The 26,441-nt window shown below is 33.5% G+C and overlaps 3 protein-coding genes and 1 long non-coding RNA gene across 4 annotated transcripts; 3 read left to right on the top strand and 1 right to left on the bottom strand.

The window, feature by feature from the left end:
- Positions 1 to 8,531: 8,531 nt before the first annotated feature.
- LOC108192982 (26S proteasome non-ATPase regulatory subunit 14 homolog) lies at positions 8,532 to 15,016 on the bottom strand. The gene is made up of 7 exons (XM_017359533.2): positions 14,878 to 15,016; positions 12,977 to 13,111; positions 12,650 to 12,827; positions 11,940 to 12,021; positions 10,313 to 10,489; positions 10,062 to 10,229; positions 8,532 to 8,982 (listed from the first exon to the last, which is right to left on the bottom strand). Exons 2-7 carry the CDS (start codon positions 13,107 to 13,109, stop codon positions 8,791 to 8,793), a joined length of 930 nt encoding a protein of 309 aa, XP_017215022.1. The 5' UTR covers positions 13,110 to 13,111; positions 14,878 to 15,016; the 3' UTR covers positions 8,532 to 8,790.
- A 714-nt stretch (positions 15,017 to 15,730) lies between these two features.
- LOC108224490 (uncharacterized) lies at positions 15,731 to 17,223 on the top strand. The gene is made up of 2 exons (XM_017399131.2): positions 15,731 to 16,196; positions 16,640 to 17,223. The coding sequence occupies exons 1-2, from the start codon at positions 15,860 to 15,862 to the stop codon at positions 17,146 to 17,148; spliced, it is 846 nt and encodes a 281-aa protein (XP_017254620.1). The 5' UTR covers positions 15,731 to 15,859; the 3' UTR covers positions 17,149 to 17,223.
- Positions 17,224 to 18,129: 906 nt separating this feature from the next.
- On the top strand, positions 18,130 to 19,218 carry LOC135147140 (uncharacterized). The gene is made up of 2 exons (XR_010284671.1): positions 18,130 to 18,266; positions 19,045 to 19,218. It is a non-coding gene; the product is annotated as an uncharacterized LOC135147140 (long non-coding RNA).
- A 545-nt stretch (positions 19,219 to 19,763) lies between these two features.
- LOC108224309 (uncharacterized) lies at positions 19,764 to 21,896 on the top strand. Its single transcript, XM_017398860.2, has 3 exons — positions 19,764 to 20,196; positions 21,096 to 21,325; positions 21,404 to 21,896. The coding sequence occupies exons 1-3, from the start codon at positions 19,872 to 19,874 to the stop codon at positions 21,680 to 21,682; spliced, it is 834 nt and encodes a 277-aa protein (XP_017254349.1). The 5' UTR covers positions 19,764 to 19,871; the 3' UTR covers positions 21,683 to 21,896.
- The last annotated feature ends 4,545 nt before the right edge of the window (positions 21,897 to 26,441 follow it).

Raw genomic sequence — 26,441 nt, 5'->3', positions numbered from 1 at the left:
GTTTTATTTTTTTATTGATATTAAATTATTTGTTGGTAAAATTGTTGAAAATAGTGATTGCTATGGTACAATGAGGCTGTTTATATTAATTGTAAATAATGTGAGTGGGGTTGGGTTTGTATTGTTCCAGCCTGTCCTTATTGCCTGTTGTTTTCACTTTTGTTTGTAAATTATGGACTACTTTGTACTGCTACAGTTCTACATATTTTACAGCACATTATATATAATTCATATTTGTGAAGTGAGAGTCTTACTGTTTCTTTGGTTTGACCAACTTTGGTAGCCTATCACCTTTTTTTGTGTAAATTTATTTGTGTTTTAGTTTTGTAGTGTAAAAAGAGGGTGATGTTTACTTTGGTACAACTGTATCCCTTCACTTTGTTGTTTTGAATGTGTTTAAATTGTATTGATTGGATCACTTACGATTATTCATCATTTGTACTGTGATATATTTATGTTACTTTTGGAATTTTATTACTGTAGTTTGTATGGATGCATGATTGTGTGAATCTGTGCCGTATGTATATGTTGGGATGAAATAGATACTCCCTCCGTCCCATATCACTTTGAACTTTTTTTGACGTAGTTTGAGATGTAAAAATAATACATTTCTATATATTATTTTTCAAAATTTCTTTTTCTGAATAAAAATATCTCAAATTATGTGAAAAAAAGTCAAGGTAACATGTATTTTGGGACGGAGGGAGTAGCTCGGTATTATTTTCATCTAAAAACAAAAAAGATAATTAATTTTCTCGAATTAGTCAGCAAACAGTACAGATTAAAAATTAAATGGATAAAAGGAACATATAATTTACTGCACTTTGAATATCACAATTCACAGGCACAGGAGTCCCATGTATGATGGAAAGAGTAATATCCGGAAAAGGAAGGGTAAATAATGATGAATTAGTACTCTGTATGATATTCTTTTTGTTCCCCAAACGCGGGGTTAGAGCTGGTCTGCACAGTAATTTTTTTATAAATTTAGTATGACTGTATAAATCGAGAATCAAAACTAGTTAATTGACATGATGATTCGAGATTTTTGAGAATATTTTAATTTTTAATAAATCAGAAATTGTTTGTCAAATCACAATATAATCAATAAATAAGTAAAATATTTTTAAAAATTAATCAAAAATATTTTAATAAATAAAAGACTTTTAGAGAAATAATCCTTAACATTTTATTTTGTACAAAGGTGAATGTACTAAATAAATGTTGACGCAGATGAAGGATCTTAGAAAGGGGCAAATGTACAAGAGCGTATTTTCATGTTGGGTAAAAACTAAAAAGTAAAACATTAAATAGTGAAAAATTCTGTTTTCTGCACACCTGTCTGGCTATATTGAGGAATGAGGATGGCTAGCCATACCCAACATTCCCCGCTAAGCATACCAGTATTTTATATTTTTATAAGCAGTACTAAATACTAATCTATCCTACTTTTATTTGTCTTACTATTTGTTTGTATAGTTAAAAAGGCCAAAAACATCACTAGCATCAGTACTGAGATTAACGAACTTGCACAATTTTAAAATTATTTTATTAAATCTTATATCATATCTTCTCACGCGACCCCTCACTTGCAATATTTTTTTATCCTTCTTTTTATCTGAATAATAGTAAGAGTCGAACTCTTTTTTTGTTATGCAAAAGTGAAGTATAATACTATATGGGAAATTCCTGATGGTACACTCATAAAATTGGCTTTTCTCAATGGTATCATCGTATTTTTGACTTCTACTAATGGTACCCTCCGTAATTTTAATTTACTCTTTATGGTACACTCATACTTTTGATCTACTCTCTATTAATGACAAAGTTTGGTTATGAAGTTTGAATATATCTCACTCATTTTGACTCTGTTTTACATGATTTAAGGGTCTATTTTATGTAATTTTTCACAAAGATTTTAAATATACAATTTGTTTTATAGTTTAAAATCAATAGAAAATAAATTAAAAGTACACGAGGGTACCATAGAGAATAAATTAAAAGTACGAGCGTACAATCGGTGGAAGTCAAAAAATGCGATGGTACCATTGAGAAAAGTCAATTCTAGGAGTATACCATCATGACGTTCCCATACTATTTTAATTTGAATCAACTGCAAAATTATCTAAAATTTAGAATATTGATAATGTATCTCTTGACATCTTTTGCTAGTGTTTTTAATGAGTTTGACTCATTTTTGTCTATTCAGACATATCATGTAAAGCAGAAGCCTAATGTCGGTTAATAATTAATTAATATGATAAACACTTGATTTTTAAATTTATATTAATTTTTAATTTAACATAGTGATATATAAATATATATGTGAAAATTGGTTAAAAGAATTTAACATATTGTGCTAAAATATAATAAAAATTGTATTGGATAATTATATGCAATTTAGGTGATAAATAATTGTAATAAAGTAAAAAAGATGTGTTTTACTATCAACTCAATTAATTTTTTATTTCGTAAAAATCTTAAAATATGAAAAATAAAATTAAATCAATGACATTACAATTTTTTCAGAAATTGGACTGACACGTTAAAACAATCTTACATAGACGATTGCTTTTGGTCTTGAAAAAGGAGTCATGTCTTTATCGATGTTCTTGAAGTTTAGTAAATTTCTTTCTTTACTTTAAACGACACCCCCGCAAAAAATGACCAATTTTATTGACTGTGTATAGTTTAGGCAGTATGGTAGACAATGTGAGGGTTGGTGACCTACAGACCATATTTCTTTCATTTTGTACTTCTCTACAGTTTTTGTTAAACGAGCTCGTATCAGGTCACCTACAAATGCATCGCTATTCGCTACTCCCTCCGTTTCTTTTTTCTTTTCCTGGTTGTGATGTCAGTACTGTTCATAACATGAGACAAATTACTATTTTACATCTAATCTATAAGACGAAATATAGCCATGAGTGATCTTGTTGGATTCGTATTCACGAGTATTTTAATACGATAAAATTTTTATATTTAATGTCAATACAAAATTGAAGATATTAACGATCAAAAATGTGTGTTGGCAAACGTGAAAAACAGAAACAGGAAAAGTATTAAAAGACAGAAGGAGTAATAAATGGAGTAGCAGTTATTTTATGGTTTATATCGGGGGCAAGTTATGTTCTGTACTTGACCCAATGCCGTTGCAACTGAGTCGGTGACGTTGGAAGAAGATGAATACGTGAGTGGTTTGTCTAAGTTCAAAAGAGGTCGTAAAGTGGTAAATTATAAGTAATTTATGTGGGGGTTTATTTGGATTTTTTAGCTTAACACTTAGAAGTTAGAATCAACTTATTTATGTGGGTGTTTAGCTGGATTGTTGGCTTAACAATTAAAAGTTAGAATCAACTTATAACTTCACCATCCCTGAATAAATCGGATCTGATTTATAAATCTTTTATTCAAAACAAACAATTCAAATAACTTGGTTTTAATTTGTAAGTCCGGGCCTAGTCATACATATTCCTTACTTTCTCTACTTCTTGGACTCTTTAAACTGCCTTTATATATAATGGTCAAAAAAAATATAAGACGGCCGGTATTTCATTTAACGAATTTTCTAGTGTGCGTCTGTTAACACATACTAACAATATATGTTATTATTTTAGTTAGATGGTGGATTTTGATTATCTCTTATTTCACTGATAATGATGTTCCCCGTGTAAAAAATCTTCACCAATTAAAATTTTTCATTTAAATAAAAGGTTAATTTTTAAGTGTGTATCCTTTATTCAAAAAAACCTCCCAAGCATGCACATAGAATTCTGTGAGCTATTTAGTAAATAAAAAAAATATTCTGTGAGCAGCTTCTTCTTTTCAAGAGAAAATGTCACAAATTGATTAAAATCAGTCTGAAGCTATATATTGCCGGAAAAAACATGACTGGCCAAGAAATGGCAAGAAATATCGAGTCAGGTATGGCTCCATCGAAATGTTATACAGTATATGTGAGGTGATTCAGATTATATTCGTAATTTAGGGGAGAAGCACATGCATGCTTCGTTAACAAGTTGAAATAGTGCCAAACCATTCAATCAATAATATACATAGCGATGCATCCATCTTTGTCAATGCTAAGTGACAGCTCCCAAAAGTGACTGCAATCATTTTATATTTGCGTCGGCTTCTTGTCAAACACATGTAATAACATATTGAATCTGATAAATTTGAATGCTCAATTTACATTGAAATATACAATATGAAAATAACGAATGTTGTTGATCACATATTTATAATGCGTTAATTTGACACACTTGTGTTGTGTATGTTATAACATGTATTTGTCGGGTCTCGAGACTTCAAAATATATAGACTGGCTATAAGTCTGTATAATTGCAGTGTGTGAAGGCTGCAAAGTTAGTTTTATCTACCACGAATTTGTTGAGACTTGATGGATCTCGTTATGACACTCGGGGACGTGTCTGGCGGGTGGGGCTAATTCATGGATAGGCCAGTTCTGGTGGAACCTTAGCAATAGTTGTAGGAGCTCACTCGGGACCTCCCTACCTTATTCATCTTCTGATATATTATTGTACATTCAATTGTACGTAGTTATTACTCGTATTCATTTATGGAGACCTCTATTGTACGTATTCTATTAGTTAAGGTCCGTTAAGCGCCAACTTTATAACGGAAGTCACCTTTTACAAAATTTTCTTAAAGAGGTCGATCTCCGATTCTTACTTGTATAAGAAATTAAACTTTATTTTTTTGAAAGGAAAGAAATTAAACTTATATATGGTACAAATGAAATTTAATTCCAACCCGAAATGATAAAATATATAACTTTATTATTTGAATTATTTCATTCATCGATCTTCTATTTAGTAACAGAACATCTTGTATCAATTTAAATATCCAGGGGTATCTAAAAAATTTGTAAGCACACGATTGCAAGAAAATTTGTTTGTTTATTTCTAAAGAGCTCAATGAAAGAACCAGATGCTCTCTCATTAGGAAAGTTACATGGGCATCTTTTTGTAATCATAAATTTTTTTAAAAGAAGAATCTCAATAAAAAGTTGCTTCTGGCAATATCAGACACGACCCGAACCCGACCCAAACCTGTAACCCGATTTACTGAGACAAAACCCGAAAGTGACCCGAAAATCACCCGTTTTGACACGAAATGGACCCGGTTGCTGACACGAACACGACCCATTACCCAAAACTGCCACCCGATGAGCATCTAAAACTATTAATGCAGCATATACCGAGTATTTGGGGGTCTGAATTTTTACGACTATAATTTTATCTCTAGTCCATGATATAAAATACTATAACCGCTCTATAATCATCATCTTAAATAAATCAATTAATTAAATAAATGATATATCAAAATTTCCCAAATATAAATATGATTATTATTTATATTCTACTCTATTTAATTCGATAGTATTTATAGGAGGGTTTGCGAACTCCATCTGCAATAACGAATATAAAAGTAAAAGGACAACGAAAGAGATAAATGTTAAAGCACTATGTTGTTGATTCCTGCCTCCTTTGACATGCTCATGTTTCGCGGTGGAGCTGTTTGTAGGACAACCAAAATTCTTATTCCTTCTCCACCTTATCGCATAAAACTTTTTTACCGAGAATATATAAATGATAAAGGGGAATATATTTTTGTAAATGTGACTTTCTCTGTATCTTTATTCTTTTATTAATTCTCTCCACCAAATAGCTTAAATCAAGTCGATTAATAGGAATATTAAAAAAGCCACTCCAATAACGTATTACCGTCTTGGTTGATTAGAATATTACTCCATAAAAAATAATTATTCGCTTATCAAACTCATTTCAAATTATATATAAAAGTATTTTAAATTATACTCCACCAGTCTTTTGTTAACGAGTCTATAATGTTGTGCTCTAATAATTTTTTTGAAAAACATAAGAAAATAACGGAAAAATAATGTATAAGAAAAACGTGACTCCAATCTTATTTTTTAAGTTCCTCCTTAATTAAAAGAAAATTGATATACAAGCAAACCATTATAACATATACCTAAAGAATTTGTTGTGTAATTATCCTAAAACGGAAACAAATTTAAAAAATCATTTGTCTCTCAATCATTTTCGATTCTGAGGCCACAGTGACAGTGTAATACAACTATACAAGATCAGTATAAGCTGCCAAGAGGTTGTTTGTAAAGAAGAAAATGATGTTGAGCATCATGGTCAAGAGTAGGTAAGTGGTAACAACTTTCATTGTCTATTAACCGAATCCAATGACACCAGGAATATCGTTAATACCCCCAAAAAATTCGTGGTGTATACTGGTATTTTTCGAATATCTGCATTCATCTCGAATCTTGTTAAATATTAGGTGAGTATCAATTTAGACGGAAAATCGAATTTGTTATCTGCACCAGACTAAGTTTTGATATTCATGTCGATAACCCTTTCATTTAAAATCTTAATATATTAGAATATAGTTTTGCATATATTTTATGTTATATTTCAACAATATCATAACCTATAATTTAAGAATAATTAAAAGCAAGCTGCTTAACAAGCGGAACTTAACCCCCTCGGGTGCCATAGTTTTTAGTCTAATTTACCGCAGTCTCATGCTTAAACATGGTTGTAAATTGTAGTAATTGACTAAGCAGCTTAATTAGTTGGCGTTAGGTGAATAGAGACAGAATCCACTTTGCCAGTTCTGAGTTTTCTGACTCGAAATTTTAATAAAAAGGATAGGAGCATATGATAAAAGAGAGATTAATGATTGATATTTGTCATAGTCATAGACTCGTAGGGTCGTGTCCTAATATAAACGCTGTTTATGTTTTGTGCAGAACGCGCATAATTATTTATATCTTTGTTTTTTATTTTATATCTGGTGTGTATTATTGCAGTTGTGTGGCTTTATTCTCTGACTAGTCCATCCAAAAAGATTATGCTTTGGTGAAGCATCATAGGGATTGCAGATTCTCTGTCCATATTCTCATTATTATTTAGACTTCCTCGTTTTCTAATTGTGAATTCACCATAATTTTATACTTATTATTACCGTATAATAAGCTAACTTTAGCTGGCGAAAAAAGAAGAAGATTATATTGTTTTAGCTTATAAACTCGATAAAATTATATTATCTTTACTAAATTTACGTATAATTCATAATTGTTATCTTATTTTTTATTAGTCCTACTATTTATATATGTTAAAATTTTAAACTCGGTTTGATGTGAACGGTTAAATATAATATTAAAATTTTTATACAAATATTTAAGTTTTGATTTTCACCAACAATATATTAAATATTAATTTTAAAATATAAATAAATATAATTTTTTCACAATTACATTATTAACTATTTTATAATTGTAAAAACTAATAACTAAAAGTTAGTAACATTATATTCTTTTTTATAATTACATTTAATAATGATAAAACTTTTGTCTTTGAGTAATTTACCAGTATTTTTATTTTTAATATTTCTTTAATAATATAATAATAAAAGACATCATATTTGTGGTTAAGAAGGAAGAACGTTCTAGTGTTAGGTTTTTTCTTGTTATTTCTATATAAGGATAATTTAGAGATTCCAATTTCTAGTACTACAAATTATATTTGTTAAATTGTATACAATATATGTGCTATATATATACATATATTACTATGCTATACTCCCTCTGTTCCATTTTAACTGATGTTTGACTTTTTAACACGTATATTGAGGTGTAAAAAAACAATATCTACACTCAATTAAAAAAATTCAATTCTTATATCAAATAAAAGTTTAGACTCTAAACTTTTATTTGATATAAATTTTATATAAAATAATCATGTTTAGATGTAATTTTTTTAACATCTTAAAATACATGTAAAAAAGTCAAAAGCAGTTAAAATGGGACGGAGACGGAGGGAGTATTAATTGTGCGGTGCTACTATGAGACATTTAGTCGTCCGTGGACACCTAGTCAAGCATTCAAAGTCAACGTCTGATAATCCAGTCAAGCATTCAAAGTCAACGTCTGATAATCCCATGGCAACCGGCCAGTGCAGACACATATCCCAGAGACATAAATTTAATCCCCGGGGACACAGTACACTTGATGGATTTTGATATTCCAACTATTCACTTCGTATTACCTGGCTCGTTAGTGATAACATCCCAATTAGCAAAGAAAAATAAAAGGACCTATACCAAGTCATACACATCCTACACATCCTGGATGCGGGAAAAAGATAAACTAACTTGCGGTGTTTAAATTCGATGAAAGGTATGTAGCCGCTAATATATGGGTATACCAATGCTAATGCAATGCTTAAATTTAAATTTAAGGTGACGAAAAGGTTGGTTACCTAGCATGAGAAAAACATGTTCTGCCCATAAAGTCCAACCACATATTTACTTCACCTATTCAATGAAAGACTGGTTCTTTAAGATTATTTAATACCCAGCGTGACGAATGATACACATTTTTTGACTACTCATACAAACCCTAGTCCTTTCCCAGAACAACTTTTGGTGGCAAATCTTTTTGATTTTAATTCAGTGGTATGAATATGTTCAGCTGCAGTAAAACAGTTAAACTCATTACTAACTCCTGCAAATCTGGTTCAGAACTCTTACATCATTGGACACATTCTTACAATACAACCATAAATAGTGACATTTTTTTCTTTTCTGAAAAGAGAGAATTCGAATCAGCAAGAAAGTACAACCTGGTGCTTCTAATGTGATATATAGAGGCAACATAATAGAATCATAGAATAATGAATCCCGTTTTTTTGCCCCTGAACACCACCCATGAGTAACACAGAGCACTACACTCTAGAACACAACAGTGTCGAGCATGGTACCCAGGGTTTGGATTATGTTTGAAGACATCAAGTTGGAGACATGCTCCTCAAGATGCTTCTTTGCATCTTGCCTCCCTACATTAGCAATAGCAAGCTTCTCCGGAGACAACTCATCCTCTTCTTGAACAGCCTTGTTATATTTAATTGCTAAATTTAGCATCTCCTGTATTTCCACCAAACACCGTATAAGAACTAGTTTACCACTTCTATATGCATCAATTAAGTTATTGCTTCTGCAATAGTATAGTTGCCGAGAAAACCAGAAGTATTTAACAATAAAACAAACCACCCAAGCTCAGTGGTGAGTTGAACAAAAAACAGGCACTACAAACATCAAGTAATGCTTTGTTGGCTATTATACCTTCAGCAAATCTAGTCTGAGAGTATCTAACCCTTTAACATAATTACAATTAGAGCAAGTTTAGTCTAATATTTGGAGCTACAGTACTCCAATAAATCTATAATATTATACTCAGTGCTAATAATCAACTAATTTGGTAATTGTAAATATGACTAATATTTGTATTTTAAATATGCAGAGTAGTGAATTTCTCATTGAAGGTGACTAAATATATGCAAATTGCAAGATGCATGAACAGAGGAAAGTAATATATGATATTAATCAGTAGCTATAACTTGTGAAATGAACTCAGGGTTAGATAGAGTGAAAAGATGGAAATAAGTCTTATGTAGAATTAGTGGTCATCAACTAATTATAATATGTTAATCTTTTGTTCACTTATTGTTGTACAAATCCTTTTCAGTTACCCCAGTCCCCAAATAATTGGATGAACAAGGTATTCTGTTATCATGTTCACAAGTAACCCTGCCACACATGACACATGTCACTTGCTTATCCCGTTATAATTTTGATCCACTTTATTATACAAATTTACAAAAAAATTACCATCCCAAATTTACACTCCAAAAAAGCATATGCTATATAATTTTGAACTTAACTATTTGGGAGCATATAAAGATATTAAAGCATGTAAGGGATTTTGCAGCTAAGGTCACCGGTCAAATAAATCAAAACATACCATACCTATCCATTCTGTCCTACACAGAAGTCCACGGTAAGTAAAGGGTCTCAGGAAGGTCAAGTGTACATAGACCTTACCTGACCCCAACTCTTCGGAGTAGAGTGCAAATAAGGATACATTAACATCCATTTTTGACCGAAAACATGACAACCAAACAGGTTTTTCTAAGATGGGTTGTATTTATTGCGCTTTCACTAACCTGAACTGTCTGCTCATTGGTTTTTGAATGAGTATCAAACCGCTGCAGTGTCAATCCATCAGTCCACTTCTTCTTGTGAAGGTTTAATAGCATCTTCTCCTCTAGTTCATTTTTCCTGTAATTGATTGCTATCGAGTAATAATGCCTATTCAATCCATGGATCAATGCCTGCCAAGGAGTTCATGGATGCAGAATAAATATAAACGTTCAAATTCTAGGAAGGACGGGGGCAAAAGTAGCTTCACACTCACTTGAATAGACGGTTTGTTAAGATGTCCAAGGTTTGATGTTGTCTGTCGTGGCTCTTGGCCAAGCATCATAGTTTGGGGGTTAATCAATCGAAAAGCATCAATGACAACCTTTCCTTTTACACTCTGGATAGGATCAACCACAACAGCCACAGCTCTTTGGTTCAAGGCTTCGAAGCTCTGTCACATATCTTTTGTCAGCAAATTCATTTGCCATATACTAACAATATTGTCTCCCACATGTTCAGAAAATAATGAAATTCATTTTTACATGACTAAATATACTCGTCACATGTAAGTTACATGAAAATAAAAAGTTAACGCATATTATCAACCTTTAAGAGCACAGTGGGACTAAATACATATGCTCAGGGGCTCAGTGCATTATAAAATAGTCATTCTCTATCAGTACCACAGCACATTACATTAATTAATCTCTAATTATCACGCAGATCCTAGTTCGGCCCTCTTTATTTAATTTGCTCTTAAACATTTTTTTGTTGCATACTTTGTACATCCTTGTCACTTGTTAGTAGCAATGGCCTGAACAAAAATCAGAAGTCTTATATGCAGTCTGCAAATACAACTAAGTACGGAATGTAAACCTGTCAAACCCACTCCGAATCACATCTGCTGTCCTCAACTAAAAGGGTCGATGCAACAGGATACACAAGATTTATCACAAATGCACAGCACTTAAAGATTTGACAAAGAAAGGGGTTCCACAAATAACACAAGTTCTGGCTAACAATATATTAAAAATAATGCTTTCCAGAAGCTACCAAAGCAGAGGTGGCAAAATGTGTGATCAGTTTGGTTTTGGTTCTCATAAAATGGATTTAGTTTGGATAAATGAACCAAAATCATTTCCAAACCAAATATTAATAAATGTGGTTATGGTTTTAGTTTGAATTATGGGTAAAGTATTTTAATAAGTAAAAATTTAGATATCTTTTTCATAAATTTTTGATATTAATACATATAGTTTTTTAGTTACAGGTGGTCTGAATGAATACAGAAATAGATAGCCAAAGCTTTTGATAAATTAAACATATAACTATAGTAATATAAGTTTCAAAATTAAAATTATATTGCAAGCAACTAAATTCGACATCTTTTCCTAGTTTTCATAATTTACCCAAGGTAAAATATAGTGTATATCCAGCCTTTTAAGTGTATGCACAGTACACAAACATTGACTCGGGAAGCTCGCTGAGTAAGAACACAGTTACTAGTTATGTATGTAATTTGACTGAATCTCTCACAATTCTATACCTAAACATGGATAGTAGCCACTAGCCAGAGTGAATCCCAGAGCCAAAAGAGAGGTTATAGAAAATCTTAAAAGAGAGACATAAATGTAGTTAAATCTATATTCTGTGAGAAATGTGAGATTAGAAACCAAACCAAATCCATTTTCCCAAATGTGATTTCATATTGATCCAAACTCACAATTTTGGTTTGGATAGGTTTCATGGTTTTGCAACCATATTGCCACCTCTAAAAGCAGTGTCAAGTGTCAATTACTACAGAAAATCATAGAAGCTGCTGCACACAAACAAATTCCGCGTATATTTCAAACAGAAGCAACATGAGATTAAGTGGAAACAGAACTATATTAGGCATTGACCTGCTGAGTATTGATGTCCACACCAGAGAGCCAGCAACCAAATCCAGGATGTGAGTGGTACCATCCAACCACCATCTCAGGTCTATACATCAGAAAATAGAAAAAACAGATGGTGAACCAAATGAGATATAACATAAACTACACTGTATCCAATTTAACAAATGCACAATTTCCGAAGGAGTAACTAAAATAAGATACGACAATTTCCATTACACCTACAACCTTCATTAACAATTATCCAAAAAAACCATAACTTCAAATATAAAAACAAAACTAACAACAAGACCTTAAGATGGAATAATCAGCAAACAGACCAATTGACTATCACTACAAAACAAGTAGCCTGAAACAAAGTTTTTCAGTAGCCGCATTATTCATTGCGCCAACTATGTGATTGTATATTATACAGAATGATTTGGAAAAAAAACCATGTAACAGGGTAAGTTATAGCAGGGTTGTAAAAATAATACACATCACTGACTCCATGTACACAAACAAAATTATACTACTCTGTTCATTATGCTAATCCGTTAACGTTCCCATTCAGAGAGGATCATATATGTCTAAAGTAAATTATGTCTGCAGATCATTAGTTTGACATATTCATTATTGTCTATAATAATCGAGGAACAGTCAAACAATTTTTATTTTTTTTGGGGGGGGGGGGGGGGCGCTAACTGGAGGAGGTATATAATGGGAAAAATTGTTACCTTCCCGTTTGCTTCAACATATCCAACATGTTGGTTTGAAAAACATGATCAACAGCTTCCACACTAACTCCAGTACCACTTTGTGGCATTGCAAACACATCAACAACACGAACTGTATACTCATCGACAAATTCACCCAGCATCAAACCCATGACTTCCATCGGAACTCCTGCTCTCCCTGTATATTAAACATTTCCACATAATTTAATTTCACAATTGATTAACAAACGACTGACCAATTAATATGGTTCCATAGATAAATCAAACCCCGTACTACTTAAGACATAATTTTTTTACAGAACACATATACACATATATATATATTACCGTGTTTAAGCATCTTGAGTAAGGCCAGGGAAGAAATGTACACTTGCTCAGATGAATCTAGAGTTGGTGCATCTGCTGGCGGGTGACCCAATGCACCTCCAGCACCTGCGAACATCCTATGAAGCCTTTCCATGCCTGTTAAAATTCCATGCGGATTCCTATTAGTATCATTTGTATAAGCTGAATACAAGAACTTAAAGCTATAATTCATGTAATCATGGACAACAAAATTAAGTTGAGATTGGTTCAACACTACAAATGCAACACATTACTTGTGTGAATGTCTATTTTATTACTATTAAACGTCATAACATGGCTATTAAATCTTGTCAGTTTAATTACATATATCATACCTATAGCCTATAGGGCTCATGTGTACAATTAACTAAAAAATTATCTGAACAAAATAAAATTTCCCAACATAATTAGCAATAGATTTAAAATGATTTTTACCCATCTAAATGTATTTATCAGACAATGTAAAAACAAATCTAATCATTTCAAATTTTTTTGCTTAATTAGATTATTGGACGGCTTCTTTTTGATATCATTTATCCTATAACCTTAGTGGCATCTGCTACTAATACTTTGATAAGATACATATAATCTATATTAATTACAATTAGTGGTCTCATTAAAATAAAAAAATAACAAATAAGTCACATGATCATCCCGGCTTGAATTACCAGGCACTCTATACTAAAGATCATTTTGAAATTGATACTCCCTCTGTCCCGAATATTTCTTTACACTTTCAATTTTGGGATGTCTAATCCAATTCTTTACATTTCAAAATTTACCAGATATAGTAAAAATTTATAATATTAAAATCAACTACCTGCACCACTTTTTTCCTTTATACTTACTTCATACATTAAATATCAATCGGTCCCACCGATATCCCCACTTCTCTTACTTTTTCACTCTTACTTTACATATTTTCTTAACCTCCGTGCCCAAATGTTAACATTTGGGTGGGACAGAGGGAGTATTCATTTTTCCACATGATAAAATAATAATATATCTTGTCAATATAACATAATTGTATTTAACTATTTATTAGTTCCCAAATTACCAACACTTCACTTCTAAAATGCACTAAAAGGATGGTATATTGTTCTTCATAGATACACTTTAATATTGTGAAACAGACCATCTGACTCATGACTCATTAACACCACACATGAATAGAATATTGATAACTAATATTTAACAAATTGGCAATATCATTGAGATATATACCAAGTATAGTAAGTACTGATACTATTGAACTATTCAAGCCTTATTTCAATTTCCACAACACTACTCCATAACAGAAAACGGTTCACAAAGACAAATAAAAAGGGATCAAGTAATATCCAGTGTCTAAGTTTAAGGTCCTCAACGATTGATCTCACCACATACTTATGTGTCAAAACAGAAATGTTATTCATCCTTTCTTGCGATGATCCACATTGCAACTAAGACTTAGTTTTACAGACAGCAACCCTCCTTAATTCTTTGATTGTGAAAGCAAAATAAACTTACACATATGATTCCTCCTCAAAGAGTAAATTATTGAGAACATAATAGTACCATAGTATTTAACAAGATTTATACAAAATTGTATCATAGGAATTTGGTGCTCTGATTCGTAACAGCTGGAATATGTTGATTCGAAAACTAATCATCAACATCAAAAAGAAAAGAGAATGATTGAATTTAATAAATCTAAGACAATTATTAAATGATTCAATTACTTCGGAATACATTCTGACGGGACTTTCATCAAACAGTTAACAAACGTATAAACAAGAAACGAGGAGTAGTGAATAAAATCGAAGATCAATGAAACCTACAAAATAAAGAAATAATATAAATTAAATTACTACAGAAATAGCTTGAGTAATAATAGAACATACCTGGGTTTTGAGCTTGAGTAATATGAGAACTAGGTTTTGAATCAGATTTGATTTGAGAAAGATAGGGTACGCATATATATCACTTGTCTTGCACAGAAAGATATTCCCCAATTTGAAACCGAATGGGCCGGTCCGGGTTGTGTATTGGGTCGTTGGGCTGACTCAGAATCATGGATTTGGGATGGGCCTGTGATTGGAAATGGGCCATCAGTGGGACATAAAGGCCGAAGATAGTGAAACTATAAGGTGCATATATGTGGGGAAGCAGTCAAGTTGGGCGTGCGCCCGCCAGCCGCCTCCGTTGATTATGGACTCTTATTACACACACGACACACTTGTATAAACAACATAGATACAAGATGGCTAGTGATACACTCTTTTCGTTGCACTACGTGCTTATTTATGGTCAGTTTTGGTCTGCGCTGACCCCTGTGTGACCAATTTGTGTTTTCTTATCACTAAACACTGTACTTAAGGGTCCATTAGAAAAGATTATACTTTTCTAATCTACACTTTAAAATTTAAAATTTGTTGGAGGTGTTTAATTTTATTTAAGTTTAAAGTTCTAAATCTTTAAATAAAATTTCTGATAAATGAAGATGAGCACCATGCCTATGTAATTAACATATAATTTGTTAATAAACTGTCTATCATATTATATTCTAACCAATTTTAGTCGTATTCCTAGTATTCTAAAAATTTCTGGTTAATTTTTAAAAATAATTTCACTGATTTATAAATTATATTTTTATTTTAACAAAAATCTAATCTATATTTCAATCCGATTTTCGGTTCCGACATATTCCACATTTCCACTAATTTAATTATTTGCCATCAGTAAAACATATATTCCCCGCTAGACGCTAAGCATAACGATTAACGTGTATATATATCAACATTTCAATCTCTTTCCTCGCATCTCCACGCTAAACCAGTCCGTGCAAAAGCAACCAAAAAGCAAACACTCCCAACTGACATACCAATGTCAAGTTCTACCACAACTCAGGTTTCAAACCAGCTGGAGCCATGGCTAGATCTAGACGGCAAGGTGGTTCTCGTCACCGGTGCATCATCTGGACTCGGCTGGGACTTCTGCATCAACCTAGCTCAAGCTAACTGCAAAGTGATAGCTGCTGCGCGGCGCGTGGACCGTCTTAAGTCCCTGTGTGACCAGATTAATGGAAATTCTGCTTCTCCTCGCGCAGTGGCTATTGCGATTGATGTAACCGCGGATCCGGCTAGTATTGAAGCGGCTGTGGGCAAGGCCTGGGGTATTTTTGGCCGTGTTGATTGCTTGATTAATAACGCTGGTATTAGAGGTATGTTATTTTTGCTTTCACATTTAACTAGTTTCATATACGTGTGCGATTTTTATAAATATTTTTTTTTTGTGATATTGAGTATGGTGAAAATTGTAAGATTATTACAAGTGGTTACATAGAAAGATGTGTGTTGTGAAGCTGATAATATAATCAAAGATTGTGAAAAAAAAAAAAAAAAGACTTGTGATTGATGTGAATTTTAGGAAGGTTTGAGGTGAGAATGAACATTTATTGCTAAATTGAGGAATGAACGGAAATTGTGAAATAGTAATGCTGCGTACCCCAAATTCTGTTTGTGTGAGAACAATTGGCAATTTCTGTGAGGTTTAAGACGTGGGTTGTATTTTTGTTATGGTGGTTTGATTAAGTTTGGTCTGTTTAGAATGTTATAAACTATTGTAAGAGATGGCTCATAACATGTCAATTTTGGTATTGGTCAGGGAGCACAAGTTCGACGATTGAATTAACGAAAGAGGAATGGGATAATGTGTTCAAGACAAACTTGGATGGGGCATGGTTATGTTCAAAATATATTGGAATCCGAATGCGTGATGCGGGGATTAAAGGATCAATCATCAACATTTCAAGCATATTTGGGCTCACCAGGGTGCAGAGCAATGGGAGTCTTGCATATAGTTCATCCAAAGCAGGAATGCACGCCATGACTACTGTAATGGCCTTGGATTTTGGTCCATACGACATTAGGGTCAATGCTATTGCGCCATCGATCTTCCAGTCTGAGATCACCAAAGATCTCTTTCAACAACAATGGCTTAAAGATGTGGTGAAGAAAATTCTGCCCCTGCAGTTCACGGCCACGGTTGATCCAGCATTGACGGAAGTGATCAGATACTTGATGCATGACTCTTCCAAGTATATCACCGGCAACATCTTCATTGTCGATTCAGGCACAACTCTTCCTGGTGTTCCCATATTTTCACGGCTTTGATTTTATTGTACTGCTTTTGGCAAAAATATATGTTTGATGCTCTTCTTGCTTATAAGAATCGGAGGTTATATATTATATCTTATGGAAGATCTTACATTACCAATCCAAGAAGAGGTATATCCCCCCACTTTCATGTCGCTTCATGATTTAATATATCATGTGACTGATTAGTTGCCATCATTCATATATCTTATTTGCAACTTGCAAATTGCCAATCAGCAATTATTGAAATTAGTCGTTCAATTCTTAGCTAGGCATATTGAAACAAGTTTCAGAACTTAATTGAGTCTCAGTGTTCACTTTCCTCTTCAGACAGGGAACAAGGGTAGTTCCACTCTATAACTTGTATTTGGAGTTGCAAACTCCCAATGTTCACTTCCTCCGTATCATACAATTGAACGGATAAGCATACAAGTACAGTCGAGGCAGAAAATTGAATTCACTTCTATCTACTTCAAAATATTTAGAACTCATATCTTTCTGTAAGATTATCCGTATCTAGTACATTACTTACCACAACTGGATTTAATAAGTTGATTCTACCGCTTCACTCTGATAACGAGCTTTATGTTGCATCGCGTTCCCTTATTTTATTATATGGCGGAGAAAACAGAGTAAAAGACATTATATGTTAAAATGCCAAATTATTTGACCTTTTATGCAATATATGTGCTAACGTTGTGTCCGAGGACGAGGACTTATCTTACTAAAACGTGTACAAGAAATCTGTGTTTTGTTTTGGACAATTTAATCCGGCAAGTCAAACAAATTAGTGAGCAGTTGGTCTGAATTGGCGAGCGTGGTTTGATGGGGTTGGTGGCTGGGTGGGCGCAGAGTTGTGAGGCTTTATTCTTTTGCTACTTCTTACTTTTGGAATAGGAAAAAACCAGGGTTGAGCTTGATGTGCTGTCGATTAAGTATTAACTATAGACTAGTGATTACTCTGGATAATTCAGGTTAACTAAAATTACAGAAGTATATTCTTCCATATCAGTATCAGTTAGACTTGTAAATGATACTACCAAAATATCAATTGAAATCGAGCTCAATGCTATTATTGCACCATCGCTTGTCCTGGCTGAGATGGCCAAAGAACTTGAGAACTTTCTGAACAACAGGTAGGGATGGCAAAATAATCCGATCCGACGGATACCCGATCCGAAACCCGAATTTTTGGATATACCGAACCCGAATTTTTGGATTTGGATTTGGATATGGATTTGATTTTTGTACCCAAAATTTTTTGGATTTGGATATGGATATGACCTCTACCGATCCGAAACCCGATCCGAAACCCGAAATCCTATCTGAACCCGATCCGAACCCGAAACCCGAAAAAACCCCGAATATTATATATATATATATATATATATATATATATATATATATATATATATTATAAATAATTTAATATGAATGTGTGTGTGTGTCTATATATATAACATATTTATATTTAATTATTTGGATGAATGTAATATAATACTCTCAATATCAATAGACTAGGTTAAAGGAATAAGGGTTTCTATTTAAGACAGATACTTCATTAATAATATATTGTATAAAATATATTGTATATTGGTAATAATGAAAATTAATATGGTTTAAGTTTATATTATTCTAATTTAAACCAATAGAATCCAATCCAATAATCTTAATTTTGAAAAACAAATACTTAATTATCATAGTTCAGACAAGTTTATAATTTTTAATTTTTTTTTAAGATATCCGGTTGAAACCCGAATCCGATCCGAAACCCGAAAAAACCCGACGGATTGGATTTGGATTTTACATTTTAATATCCAAACCCGAACCCGATCCGATCCGAAATATAACGGATTGGATATGGATTTCATGAAACCCGACCCGATCCGACCCGATTGCCATCCCTAACAACAGGTACACGGCCATGGTTGATCCAGCATTGACGGAGGTGATCAGATACCTAATGCATGTCTCCTCTTAGAAGTCGATTCGAGACGCAACTCTTCCCAGTGTTCCCATATTTCCCAGGCTTTGAATTTCTGTACAACTCACCAAAAAAATAATTATTTGATACTAACTTGTGAAGAATGTGGGTGTTCTATATCTATATAATCGAAAATCTTACTTCATCGAACCAGGAACAGATATATCCCTCCATTTTCATGTCCCTTGATGATCAAATTTTGTTATGTGACATTAATTTCCGAGCAGTGCTACATGCACAAAATTTTCCAACTTTACTAAAAATAAACAACTTATGTTGTGTTTGGTTGGGGTGAATGATTCTGAAAGGAATGGAATGAAAAATGAACTATTTTATGGACAATTTTTAAGAAATTTCATTCCTCCTCTATTCCATTCATTACATCATGTACTACTTATCACACCTTCAATTTGAGATGGAATGCTCCATTCTCTCCCATCCTCAATTTCTTCTCAAATCTCATCATAGCAAATTTGCACTTTCTCAATTTTTTTACAAAACTTTCTTCCTATCTCTATTAGTTTCAAGTATTTTTAGTCATTTCATTCCATTCCATTACATTCTCCCCAACCAAACACTAACATTATGGTCTTCATGGTAGGTCCATATAAAATATTATCAAGTTAAACAATCATACTCTCCTGGGACATCTTTATGATTAAATTAGACAATAATAATTGCCTAGGTGGCTGGTCATGTGAGCAACGATGGACTAGAGATAAAACAAGTCAACTCACTTTGTTCTGTGACAATACCAATGGTGAACAGAGTATCGAGGCAATTAGAAACATGGTGCGATTTGGAGGGTAAGGTGGTGCTGGTCACAGGTGCATCTGCAGGTCTAGGCCGTGAGTTCTGCACTGACTTGGCTGAGGCTGGTTGCTTTATTGTGGCAGCCGCTAGACGTGCTGAGCGTCTCAAGTCTTTATGTGATGAAATTAATGGAAGCTCCACTATTACTCAAGCAGTTGCCGTTGAGCTGGATGTTGCAGCTGCTGGAGAAATCATTGAAGCGACTGCGCAAAAAGCATGGAATGTCTTTGGACGAATTGATGTTTTAATCAATAATGCTGGAATTAGAGGTACATTTTATGATGCTATACCAGTATACCCTCATAGCTTGATTTACAGATAATAATACAGAGTTTGTGTTTCTATTTTTGACTATTTGAGGCTTGTAAGCTTCCAGTTTTCTTTACCACGATTTTCCCTCGACTGTCTTATGCTTCTTCTGCCAGTTAATAGATAGATTAAAATGGAGGCAAGCCTCTAATTAAGCAAAAGCGTATACAATATGGCCCCGCCCCCCACATATTACAAACAGAGAAGTTCATGGAAACAACCAAACTTTGAAAGGCCTTATGTTGATAACCCTCCCAGGAGCTTGCTGTGGTAATTGGTCTTCCAGCTTAGAAAGCTCCTCTGAATGCTAGGCCTGCTGCTGCTGAATCATCTACTATCTTATTCCTAACTAGAAATAATTAAAAGAAAATTTACATGGAATGGAGCACGGGTGAGGACTTCTCCTCATATGCTTCTTTTGACATTTTTTTTTTTTGACACTCCGAGAATAGGAGGAGAAGTAACCATAACATAAACTTTCCCAATCAGACTAAACTACTTCACACCATGACAATTGATTCGAACAAAACAAAGGCTTGAAGTACTTAAGCAACCAAACTAGAGAAACTACAAACCACAAGAAGTTCAATCCCTTAACAACGTCATCTTGGCCATCCTCCTTATTACCGTAATTTTCATTAGGCTTTCACATCACTTATTCAGTGTACATTTTCAATTTTTGTGTAGAATAACTAACCTCTCTTAGCTAGAGCCATCTCACTTAGAAAGTGTGTGCAATAGAGGCTAAGTATCTACTAAGTGTGTTGTATTCCTAAAAAATTCTTATTAACTTTTATGTCTTTGAAGTACTAGTCATATCCACATGCTGTCGTGTTCGCTCTGGTATTGTGTTTGTTAGGTGGCACAAAATCTTCCCTTGATATTTCTCAAGATGAATGGGAAGATGTCTTTAAAACAAACTTAGAAGGAGCGTGGATGTTGTCGAAGTACATTGGCAGACACATGCGTAATGCGGGGCAAGGAGGCTCGATTATAAACATTTCCACTGGTTTTGGTTTAAATAGGGTTCAACAGCATGGAAGTGTCGCATACGCCTCGTCAAAATCAGGGATGAACCACATGACAAAGGTATTGGACAAGCTAAGTTTCCGCTTGTATACAGTTTGATTCAAGGCTTTGTTCTGTTCCTAATTTTGGCTATTGCAGGTGATGGCCTTGGAACTTGGAAGACATAAAATTAGAGTAAACGCAATAGCCCCTGCCATTTTTCCATCTGAGATGACAGTGGAAATATTTAAGAAAAAATGGTTTCGAGATGTGGCCAAGAAAATTGTACCCTTACAAACGTCTGGCACATCAGATCCAGCATTGACATCTGTCATTCGATACTTGATTCACGATTCATCACAGTATGTGACTGGGAACATCTTTATTGTTGACTGTGGTGCAACTCTCACAGGCATGCCTATATTTTCCTCTCTTTGAACCATTGCAGACAATAGTGCTTATTCCTGCAGAAATCAGGACGTAGCCGTGTAGTATTATCAAAAAACAATACTACTCACATCTCAAGTTGCTTTTCTGTGTATTGTTGTATTCAGCAATTCAGTTCATAGTAAGAATGCATTTCCCAGACTTGCTTTAGAATTCAGAATCTACACAAGTAACGTTCGTATTATTACTAGTTCAGTTTTCGGTATCTTCAGTACAATGTGGAAATGTAATAGGTGGGATAAGCAGCAGAGTAATCTGAATGTATAGGACGGTATCATGTCAAACTAATTGTCTATGCAACTCCAGACTATGGAGTGGTATTGTTTAAGGAATGCAGAACTGGTTCAGGAAAAAAAAGTGCGAGATTGATATCCTGGGGAGGACAGGCTTACCGGGATCATATAGTATTCTAATAAACTCCTCTTATGGTCTTATATTTAGTATTGAATATTTGAATGTTGTAAATTTTGATAAATTTTGGAAAAAGCAGCTTGATCCAAAACTTGAGTGCAACTTCTATAAATTTAATTTTGATCAATTTATAGTATTCTTAGTCCTTTTTAAGTACTTTGTTTTTTTAAAAAAAAATGCCAGCAACGGTCTAAAAATAAGAGTGAATGCAATATAGCCCAGCCCCAGCCATATTCCCGTCAAAGGTACCAGAGCTACTGGGTATGAAGAAATGTCTAAAAAATGTAAACAAGAAATCAGTGTAGCAAATAGTATTGCTTTTCCCCAGGACAAAATGATTTCAAGATATCTATATCAATCTAATTACAGTTGCTAACTTCAATTCAATAATGTATACATGATCTTATGCTAGTTAATCATGATATACACCTATCAAATTATACACTCTTAGAGCAAAATCCAATAGTAATACTTCAATGATTATAACCATTTCTACAATGCAGTTATGCAGTAGTAATACGTAGCTCTTGTGACAATGCAGGTTTGCTGTCAAAACCGCCACAAATTGTTGATAAAAATCAAAAACTAACAATACAATATACACATTCAGCATGATTGCACAAAGGAAACCGATAAATATACATAGACTTGATCTCTGACGGGATAATGTTCAAACTTAAATTAGTTCAGTGCTCCATCCTAAAACACCACTACTAGCTGCTAGCAGAAAGGTTTGTGGAGGTTTACGTATATAGAAAGATACAATCATAGACATTTAAACATAAAGATGATCGATGATGATATACCTATAACTTGTAGGCACTTTATTTCCATATATGAACAGATTAACGCTGCAGATCAAAAGGCATGTCAAGAATAATGAAATTCTAGAACAGACACTTTTTCGATGTCTGTAAGTTGTGTCTGAACATGTATCATTTGATTTTCCCAATTTGTTATATTGGTCTTTTATCAAATTTATATATGGAAAAGAAAAAACGGGTACCATACGCAAAAAACAGCTATCGTCTTTATATATAAATCTTCCAGGAAAGAAAACAAGTCCCCCATTTCAGTTTACTTGAACATTTTCTTCTGGAAATTAAGTTGCAATAAAAATAAATAATTAATCATTTTCTTTTATATTACTGAAGACAGGAGTTGCGAAGCGTAGAGTAACAAACACCAGATAAAACTGAAGTGGCAGAGGGCACCTGTTACGTGAAAATCATGCTTCAAAATTCACAAGGTGCCCTTGACCCTTGTCTCCATTTCACCAGGCATTATTGTAGCCCTCGAGTGATTCCCGCTGCACTTATTATTATTGTCATGAGTCATGACACATTGTCTAGTAATCGCTCAGTTTCAATTTATATTTTCACTTTCAAGTAAAAAAAATTATTTTAAATTAGTTGTTCTTTTTCCGCACAATTATTTTTGACAACTATGAAAATTTTGGACAATGTTAGTTTTCCGTGCGCAAAAATATTCACTCTTGAAAAAAGTCGAAATCCCTCAATTTTCATTTAAGAAAAATTCACTATTATCGCCATTATAAGTAGTAGTAACTAATTTAAGAATCGTTTTTGTTACAAATACTTGGGTTTTGTTTCCAGTTTCCATAGGCGACATCAAGAATCTGGTCTTTGTGGATCTTCATTAAGGTTTGTGACAGGGTTATCCGGCAATACCCTACCTTGTAAGTTTGGTGTGGTTCATGTTGTTCCTTGCTTTGGAGGCTACCTTAACTGGCTACCATCTTTGTACGGTGCAGCCATTGTAGTGATTCACTACAATATTCACCAATAACTTTGGATAGCTAAACCCAAAATAGATGTTATCAAAATTCAAATTTTCCTTTCAATCCTTTTTCGGTAACGCTCCTCAAGGTACCCTGCATCCCAAATTAGATCCTCGCGTACGTAATATAAAGTGTATTAATCACTTATTTTCCATATATTCTTTTAATTAATTTCATAAATAAAAATTTCAATTTAAAATTTAATTTATAATAAAAAATCTAAAAAAAAAAAACCTGATTATACGATCAATATACCTTAAATTATATGTCCAAAATCAACAAGTTTATGTACATAAGGAGCACTGTTTATTTAAATTTTAATGCCAAGGTCAATAAAATAACATTAGCATTAATATCGTATGTTTGGCTCAGATATACCTGTCCCATCTATATATATAGTACTAAATATTAGCAGTACCTCCAGCTGCAAAAGATCAGAGCATCAAACAACCAACAAGAAGAAAAGCAGCATGATATTCATTACACCAACAACCTTCATAAATACAGTAAGATTTACATTCATTAAAGTCATCATCAAATTTACTGTAATGAAAATAGGCTACTCCTCCTCCAGATATACTGTACTCATTATTGCTGGACTGGTGTACACTAGTACTAGCTAGCCCTGAATTATTATTTTCATCTCCTCGAGCAATTCAAAAATAATATATGTGCTCGAAAGAGTCCGAGGGGTCTTAGTCTCGGTGAAGGCATGACTGCTCGAATATTTAAATTTCTGCAATCATTTACAGCAAAAAAGAAAAGAGTCCCATGAAAACCTAATCTTACCATATACAGATGATGTATAAACTACCTCAAACGTTTGTGGACATTCAACCACATATAATTAACATACATTTTGTGTGTATATAATATATATTATAGAAAAACATCAAGAGGATGAAAAGGGCACAAAAGATGTAACAAAAATAGTAATTGATGGATTCGAAATGATAATAAATATAGGAAGAAAAGAAAATAAAAATCAAGCTTAAGTGGTTATGCATCTAGATACTTATCTATTGTGGAGAGGATTGGGGCCAGTGTTGACTTTTCTTTTATCACTGCCGAATATTTCATCTTCTCCATCCACCTTTCCGAAGAAGCCTTTTTTGATCTTGTTATTTGAAGTGGCTGCTGCTGCTGGTTTGAAACTCCTGGACTTGTGAGTGTTTTCATTACTAGCATCAACACGACAAGGGTAAATGGTGAATTGTAAGTGCAGAAGCATGGTTAAAAGTAGAAGTGAAAAACAAGCTGCCAACTTTTGATCCTTCTTCAGCCCCATCTGTTTTTTGCTACCAAACATCTAAACTGGCCAGCTAATCATAAAAGGACAGAGCTAGCTGTGGACTCTCTCTCTCTCTCTCTGAATCTCTCTCAATCTCTCTCGCTGAATATCTATATGGGAGTACTATGATGGTGTTTAAGGTGGACTTGTGGGTAGTGAGAACAGAAAGTGTAAGAGGATCTAAAAAGTTTTGTATGTATGAAAGAGAGAAGTTTGTGCTTGCTGCTTGCTTTGGTTTTGTTAAGGTTTGTTGTTGAGCAAGTTGATTAGTCTAATGAAAGAAAGGCCTTGGAATTTGAAGAGAAGGTTTAGTCAATGCAGATGTATGGACTCTATGGAGGAAGAAGATGGAGAGAGAATCACATGCATAAGTTTTGCTGCCTGCTGCGCCCTCTTCTATTTTAAATCTGCTGCATGGGGTATTCTCGGAAACTTCACTCGTTTTTTATAAAGAAATAGTACTCCTATACTACTGGTATTTCTCTAAGATGGAAAACTAGAAAAATATAGACGGATTAGAGAACAATAGGTTCTGTGCTTCTGTGCTGATATTACAGAGAAGAATAATTCTCATATATCATTTATGTATTCTTTACAATGTATATATAGTGTATATTACACTGACATCCTATACAACCCTAAAATATATATGGTAAGTATTATCAACAATATCATTCTAATTATACAATATATTCTAGAGGATATTTAGGGAGGATTTTCAGGGATTCTGACACTCCCCCTCAAGGTGGTGCGTATATATCATATATGCCCAGCTTGACAAGAGAATCCGCAAAATCTGAATGGGACAAGGCTTTGGTTAACATGTCCGCAAGCTGCCTTTTTGTACTAACATATGGTACCTCAACTTCATTGTTCTCCAGCTTCTCATATATGAAGTTCCTATCAATTTCCACATGCTTTGTTCTATCATGTTGGACAGGATTTTCAGCAATTTTAATCGCTGACTGATTATCACAAAACAATTTCATAGGACTTTGAGATGAGAAACCTAGCTCCCCCATAAGTCCTTTCAACCACAGCAACTCACAAATACCTTTTACCATTGCTCGATACTCAGCCTCAGCACTGGACAACGAAACCACCTTCTGTTTCTTACTTTTCCAAGTTACAAGATTACCTCCAACAAATGTAAGGTAGCCAGAAGTTGATTTTCTATCTCCTTTTTCAGCCCATGAAGAATCCGAGTAACCAAGAATATCTGTATTACCATGTTTTGAAAATAACAG

The sequence above is a fragment of the Daucus carota genome, chromosome 6 (assembly GCF_001625215.2).
Source record: "Daucus carota subsp. sativus chromosome 6, DH1 v3.0, whole genome shotgun sequence".
NCBI lineage: Eukaryota > Viridiplantae > Streptophyta > Magnoliopsida > Apiales > Apiaceae > Daucus > Daucus carota.
The sequence above is the reverse complement of the archived record's forward strand: the minus strand, read 5'-3'. Positions and strand labels throughout refer to the sequence as shown.

Bases quoted from the DNA above. Each gene is read 5' to 3' on its own strand.
- LOC108192982 (XM_017359533.2), bottom strand. From the start codon at position 13,109: ATGGAAAGGCTTCATAGGATGTTCGCAGGTGCTGGAGGTGCATTGGGT. The intron at 10,490-11,939 runs GTCAATGCCTAA...GATATGTGACAG, and splicing joins TGGACATCAATACTCAGCAG to AGCTTCGAAGCCTTGAACCA. The intron at 10,230-10,312 runs GTGAGTGTGAAG...ACTCCTTGGCAG, and splicing joins TTAACAAACCGTCTATTCAA to GCATTGATCCATGGATTGAA.
- LOC108224490 (XM_017399131.2), top strand. From the start codon at position 15,860: ATGTCAAGTTCTACCACAACTCAGGTTTCAAACCAGCTGGAGCCATGG. The intron at 16,197-16,639 runs GTATGTTATTTT...GGTATTGGTCAG, and splicing joins TAATAACGCTGGTATTAGAG to GGAGCACAAGTTCGACGATT.
- LOC108224309 (XM_017398860.2), top strand. From the start codon at position 19,872: ATGGTGAACAGAGTATCGAGGCAATTAGAAACATGGTGCGATTTGGAG. The intron at 20,197-21,095 runs GTACATTTTATG...TGTGTTTGTTAG, and splicing joins CAATAATGCTGGAATTAGAG to GTGGCACAAAATCTTCCCTT. The intron at 21,326-21,403 runs GTATTGGACAAG...TGGCTATTGCAG, and splicing joins GGATGAACCACATGACAAAG to GTGATGGCCTTGGAACTTGG.